This window comes from Eucyclogobius newberryi, unplaced genomic scaffold (genome assembly GCF_026437365.1).
Source record: "Eucyclogobius newberryi isolate DKJ021-1_F unplaced genomic scaffold, fEucNew1.0.hap1 SCAF_2, whole genome shotgun sequence".
Lineage (NCBI taxonomy): Eukaryota > Metazoa > Chordata > Actinopteri > Gobiiformes > Gobiidae > Eucyclogobius > Eucyclogobius newberryi.
The window spans coordinates 30065043-30072340 of NW_027315834.1; the positions used below are offsets into that span (position 1 = coordinate 30065043).

The window sequence follows — 7298 nt, forward strand, 5'->3', positions numbered from 1 at the left end:
GACAGACGGACACGAGGAGACTGGAGCTGGACCCACTCTTCAGGCAGAAGAGGGACCGTCGGAGGCGAGCTGGACCCACTCTTCAGGCAGATGAGGGACCGACTGAGGCGAACTGGAGCCACTCTTCAGGCAGATGAGGGACCGTCCACACAGGGCAGGGACCACTTCACCAGGGGAGGGGCATCTGGGTCCACAGGTCCTCAGGAGTGAGAGAAAGAAAAGAAGGCGGTGAACAGTTTGCAAGTGGAATCAAAAAATAAATATTGTTTGATAGCATAAGTAGTCAGAAGAAGAAGAGGATAGTGCTCAAGCTGTCATACTTCCCCCAGCATAGTTACTCCTAGGGCAGCGTAGCTGAAGCTGTGGGTTTATCTTTGATAAGCCCCGCCTCTTCATAGTGACATTTCACTGTAGTAAGCAGGAGATTTTAGATGGAAAAAAATACAAGTTACGTGATATACATAACATATATGATCTGAAGTGTACATTTTCTTAAAATTGTAAATAAGAAAAGTGGGTGGAACTCAAATAAGCCTGAGTGATTGTTCGGGAATGTGTGTCTTTTTATTGACTTTTTTACGGCCAATAGAAAACACATGAAAGTCTGACTGTAGCGGCGGGTGGAATTCAATTATTTCTCAAACGCACATGAATCAATCAAAATACAACTTAGAGTGAGGAAATTATTCAAGAACACAGCTATAAAATGGTCAATAATAGGTCAATAATGTCTATTTTACATAATGCAGCCCCTTAAAAGTTCAAATATAGTATAACATGGTACAGTTACTACTTCTCCTTGAACCTGGGTCTTACCTGCGCTGTAATCCGAGCATAGCTATAAATGCATGTACTGTAATGTTAATTTTGTTGTTTTCATGTTTGATTTGCAGCCAAGGATTTCATCAGCAGACTCATGGAGAAGGAGCCATCCAAGCGCTACACGTGTGAACAGGCCCTCAGTCACCCCTGGTACTACACTCGCAATGCACTTCTATGGAAAAAGACTCACACATATGATATTTACATACAGCACATTGAGTTTCCTGTGTTTCTGCAGGATTGCTGGAGACACCGCCCTGTGTAAGAACATCCACGAGTCAGTGAGCCGCCAAATAAGGAAGAACTTCGCGAAGAGCAAGTGGAGAGTACGGGCTTGTTCATCATTATGTTACATTCACTAATCATTGTCGTATTTGCAATGTGTTGTGTGTAACGACTTGATTTGCTGTACACATGCTGGTGCAGAGGTGTCCTGAATGTGTTTGCTTGTGCTGTGATGTTTGGATGGGCAATAAGCCACAAAAAAACAATCACAATTTCCTTAGAGCCTAAATGAGTATTTTTATTTGATCACAATTCAAGTACTCTTCTTCATGAGGTAACTAAAGCCATCTGTCCAAACTTGACTGTGTTTGGTTTAATACACCTGTCACTCACTCAGACCATGAGGCTTGGAGGAGAAAAGTGGAGAATAGATCCAAATTAAACAAAAAAACACTGAATTACATGTGATTTGATATCTTTAATCTTGTATTGGTATTTCTATCCATGTCAAAATTGTTAAATAATGTCTAATGATGTGAGATTAGCCCCTATTCTAATGTCCAACAACACTTCTATCATCCCCAGATCACTCATGCCAATTTTAAACCCTTATATTTGACTGTATCCGGCTGTGGAATTGAAGTTTTTGGTCTCGGCCTGTTACCAATAACCCAACATGTGCTGCCTGTATATAGACCGTCTTTGCACTTCATTTCAAACACCTGAGCTGCAGAATGACACCTGCAGATGAGATGAGAGACAGAGACAGAGCGAGGAGCTATACTGTATTATGTATGATATATATATAGTACTATATAGTCTCCTGTACCTTGGGGCTTCAAAAGAAAAATGAAAATGGACATTAAAAAGTAAACCCCAATTTTACTTTTGTCCTTTGCCTAGTTTTCACACACACACATGAACACGTATTTAGTGTGAAGTTTTAATTTGTTTCTCATAAAGTTGCATCATCAATTTTCAAACCGCAGAAGGAGAAAGTGTGCATGTAAATCTGTCCCACTTTTCATCTCGACTCGACATGTTTGCATTTTAACTTTTAGTTGTTGATCTTCCATTTTCTCTCATCTTTTCCCTGCAGCAAGCCTTCAATGCTACAGCTGTAGTGAGGCACATGAGAAGACTGCAGCTGGGCAGTAGCATGAACAGCAGCACAGCCTCCTCCAAAGCTGACAACAAACAGAACCAGGTCCAGAAACCAGCCCTGAACCAGGTCCAGATCCCGGGAACAACCGGACAAAACCAGACCAGTGTCACTGTGACAGCGGCGGCGGGGGCGGCGGCCAGTGGGAGTAAGAGCTCTGTCACGGAAAACAATATCACAGCTCCACGCAAAGAATGTGAGTGTACTGAGGAATGAAAGTAATGCAATTGACCTTTTAAGATTCTATCTATCCAGTGGATACTTTAAACAAATCAAGGCCATTCATTTGAGTGAAAACTGAAATATGAATAGCTAAACTAAACTAATACAAAAATCATATCCACCGTGGATTTTATTACTTTTGCAAATGGACTGACATCATTACATAGACAATCTCAGAAAGTAGTGACAACTTCCCGATACGGAGTACTGTCTGTGTCCAAACTACTACTAAAGAAACTACTCTTACCATAATAGTCTGTACAAACACATGATGTACTTGTGAAAGAGACATGCTAAGATCATTTCCATGCTTTAATATACAATCCCAAGTAGATGGGTGTTACTGTTTTTAGTTAGCACTAATTATGAGTCCACAGATGTCTAGCAGCGTGTTGCATATTAAGTTGAATGATCCTTGCAAATACTACACTACACAGGCTCGGGTTTACAGGCGTGCAAAGGGCCCATTCAAGAATTACACCTCAGACCCACTCAGAAACTACAAAAGCATAGACATATGTTCTAAAATATAGTTTTAATTGTATTAGTTAGTAGTTCTTTTTTTCTCTCATTCTAATTTAAGGTGAGGGAGGGCCATGGGGAATTAATTGTTTTTATCTATTTTAATCTGCCGCAAATATTTTGTATATCTGATGATTGATTTTATCCTGACAGAAAACAAAGTGTTTGTATCAGGAATTTTGGGTGGCTTTACTTTAAAATGTTATCTCATTACTGCCTTGGAAAACCAACTTGTTAAGTTACTGCGTTACTCTATCTGAAGGTGCATGACTCGTCATTACTCGAGTACTCATGCCTTGCCATTAATTAGTTATAAAGGTGAGGTTCACTGTTCTCTTCTTTATTGCGATTACTTTCTTATTCTTGTCCCCAGGTGTTCCAACCCCGGCCACACCCTGCAGCATGGCGTCCACAGCCGCCTCCTCGGCCGGGACAGAGCTTAGCCCCCTGCCATCAGCGGTCCCCTCCCCCGTCCTGCAAGAAACCAAGTGACGCCAGGTCCCGCGGGGCACCAGCTGGGAGGCCACTGCGCTGTAGACCTGCACGTAATCACTTATGAACTCAAGAAACAGAGGGAGATCATGGAAAATGTCTCGTCTGGATACTGAGCCTCAAGCCTGTTCCCTGCCCCGCTCCACGAAGGGCAGAGGACTGGACCGTCCCTCTCCCCGACAGACTCAGAGCTGTAAAGTGTATGAAGCGGTCCAGTCCAGTTTGGTGTGACTCGTGTACATATAGACATTTTTCAAGTGAGAGTATAGTTTACTAGTACCTCCACAAATTGTACTTTTTATGCTGGCACTAGACTTTTGCCACCATCACTTGGATTGGAAAAATCTTTTACTAAATTTAAAGTGTAGGAAGATTATTTGTATGCATAGCTCACTTTGTTATGTGGGCTTTTTCGTACACGATTACCTGATTTGAACTTCCTTTGGCCCAAAGTTTATGGACAGGTTTTTGCAGCACCCTTTGGTAGACAAGAGGAAAGTAAAGAATAGTGTTTGATTATTATTATTATTATTATTATTATTATTATTATTATTATTATTATTATTATTATTATTATTATTATTTATTGCAGTTTTGGGGCAATGATTTATCTTCAGTACAGTTGCATTCAGAAACTATTTGAGCCAAACTGCACTTTACCGCTTCAGCCCCACAGCTCTGCCCCACCACAGTCCTGACCTGCCCCACCACAGCCCTGCCCCACCACAGCCCTGCCCTACCCCACCACAGTCCTGCCCTGCCCCACCACAGCCCTGCCCCACCACAGCCCTGCTCCACCGCTTCAGCAGCTCTCCCCCCCCCCACAGCCCCTTCAGCTGCAGAGGCGTGGTTGCCCTGTGGAGGCCTTTATGATAAATGACTGCTGAGCCGCTCTGAGGTGAAGGACTAATCACTGGCTCGAGACTCAGCTAATGCTTCGATATTATTCAACGTCAGCTTCCCCCTTCCACTTCCTGCAACTCTTTATTTGTATTAAACACTTAAGACTGTTGATAACTGGATTCCGTTTAAAGGTGTTGTGTGTCTGACGTATTGGTACATTGAAACTGCCTTCTCAATGCTCTCAAGTTTTGTTGCTGAATTAAGATTTTCGTTTAATCTCTCATATTAATCGGTCCATTGTTTTTTTGCATCAGCATTTTTAGACTGACGTGGATGTGCCATGTTATGGGCTACACACAGCACCTGTTTTCCTTTTCTATGTGGTCCGTTTTGGCTTATTGTGAGTTTGTCGACGCTTTAAAAAGTGCTTTAAAAGTACCACACAACTGTTGATGTGTTGCTACGTGGGGAATGTGGTATTTACATGGAGTTCAGATGGATTCAAGGCGGGAAAGGAGTGCCATCCTTATGGACGAATCAGGACTGTAGCAAAATATGATGATATGATGATCGGTTGGTAGACGCAACTGTTGAGGAACAAAATCCAGTAAAAAGGCATTTTGGCAGATTTTAACTCACTCATTTCTGTTTTAAAGTGTCTGACAGCACAAAAACAGTAATTTTCCTCTGGTTTTTCTATCTATCCTGATGCTTTTCTTCTTTTTTTTCAGTATATATTTTGTTTTTTATCCTCTACAGATGCAAGATAAGTTGTCAGATGCAAGATAAGTTGTCAAATACAGGTGTCCCGTCATCATGGGCTTAAGATACAGAAAAACATATTCAATTTTCAATGTTTCTTTCTATATTCAAGACAAAAGCTTAATTTTAAGCTCCTGAACCATTATCCACTTGATTGTACCAGACAGTCCTTTTCAAAACATATGCAATCGGACATCAAAATATCTGCTTTTTTACAACAATCCAGTTTAGATACTAACTTCTGCCAATGCCTCTTGAATGCCACAGCCTCATATAAAGTACCTACTTTGTATCAAAAAGTGGCTCTTGTTTCTCTCTCGGTTTTATCCACCAACTACAATCACGTCCATTGATGCTTTTGAATTGTTGCTGCTCCACGTGAATACGACATGATCGTTTTATCTACTTTGCACAGAGGCTCAGACAACCCGCACACACTTGCACACACACACGTTTAAGATTGTAAAACAAATATATAGTCGATGTCCAACGTGTAAAATGCTCATAACTGAAACTCTACAATCACATCAAATCTTTTTTTTATTTTAAATATTACATGCAGAGTTAAGTAAGGACATCAAGGGGAACTAGTATGCATACTTACGTACTTTTAACTGCCTACTACTGAGAATGTTGCCTCGCCACAGCAGTGCAATGCAGTGCAACACGGCTCCAAACAGTAAAGATATATTGTAGATATATTTACACACAGTTACCGATCACTGGAGTCAAAATGTAAGCCATGATTTCTCGCGTAACGCACTTATTCCGCTGCCTCCCGTTCAGAAGCGCTCAGGGAAACTGCAGCTCCACTGTGTTCTGGCTAATACTGGCTTTCTGTTCTATAGGTACGTTATATATTTAAATCTTATGTTGTCAGTACGGCCAAATGTACAGGATTCACAGTGATTGTCCAGAGTCCAGGGAGAAGAAATTGCAAGTGTTTTGTGCATGTTTTGTCTGGAGGATGGTTCTGGATGAGACATTGTTACCAAGTGGTATATATCAACAAAATATAACATTTTACTGTGTTATTTGAGTCTGTTCTCTGCATTTGACCCACTTTGTAACTCCGCTGTGGGTCATGCGGGAGTACCACAAAGAAAATGCACTCAAAAGAGATTCTACTACAATACTTTTCTGGCCCAAATTTAATCCAGCTCAAATTCATCCTGTGCCACGTAATTCAATCAAAACATGTAGAAAGTGTGTTAATAATTTGTTTGTTGTTGCGTAGTTTGTTTCAGTGTTTTTAAGCTTAATACAACAATAGATTAGTTTAACAAATCTTTAAAAGCCATTCTGCATTATTTACCTGTGCAAAACATTTAACATGCCTCACAGTTCGTATGTTATCTTATTATTATTGTAAAACTCCAAAATGTACTGAGTAATGAGTACTTTAAAAACGATTCTTGGAGGAAATTCAAACTCTCAGTTGCCCGGGTGCCCTTTCACATATCAGATTGTTATGCCTGTTTTGATGCAAATCTGCCGATCCCTTTATCGTGGAGTGTAGCCAAAGACTAGATACATACGTCTATTGGTGTGTTTTGTAAATTAGAAATAGTCTAAAATGCTCTTTGACAAACCGTGACTCGTACCAAGGGCTGGAAAGTCACTCCCATGTCTCTCATTTTGATCAAATTCAATGCCTATTTTAAACATTGTCACTACGAGAAGCCTCTATGTTTGTCTTTATCGATACAAATTGCTGGAAATATGTTTAATGTCTATGTTGATGTCATGTCCGCGTGTTTAAGCTCATGTCCGCACTGATGCACAATTGCTGACTTTTAAAATGCGCTAAATGTGCTCCTAATCTGTTTGTGTTTCGTTCAAAAAGTGGAACAAAGTTAAATGGGAAAACAAACCTATCACACGGCTGACTAAAAAAGACATTAGACAACACCATTCATTCTCATTCTTATTGTCAATTAAGACTCTCTAATTCAGGCTGGACATGCAAACTCCACCCTGATGTAAGCTCATTTCCTGTTTGAGTAATTGACATGATATTCAAGTTCGTATTGAAGAGTTCCTTGGGGAAAGCAAATCTTCCACTCCGTTCTGTTTTCATCCACAGAACCGCAGTCGAAGGAATCTCTTCATAATTGTACAGGTCTAAACGAGCTTCACTCTTGACTTAACGGACTTAAACTAATCAGTGCGGACATGTTTCAAAGTTACTGCTAAATGTGCTGTTCTCTGTTTGATGTAAATTGAATATTTCGTGCACTGAAATGCC

The 7298-nt window shown here is 40.6% G+C and overlaps 1 protein-coding gene across 1 annotated transcript in view; it reads left to right on the forward strand.

The window, feature by feature from the left end:
• The window catches only part of camk1da (calcium/calmodulin-dependent protein kinase 1Da), a 73204-nt gene extending 68288 nt beyond the window's left edge, over window positions 1–4916 (forward strand). Inside the window, exons 8-11 of the mRNA XM_072454982.1 lie at window positions 894–972; window positions 1061–1148; window positions 2147–2405; window positions 3327–4916. Coding sequence (XP_072311083.1) covers window positions 894–972; window positions 1061–1148; window positions 2147–2405; window positions 3327–3445 — 545 coding nt within the window. The 3' untranslated portion in view covers window positions 3446–4916. The remainder of the gene's footprint in view (window positions 1–893; window positions 973–1060; window positions 1149–2146; window positions 2406–3326) is intronic.
• The last annotated feature ends 2382 nt before the right edge of the window (window positions 4917–7298 follow it).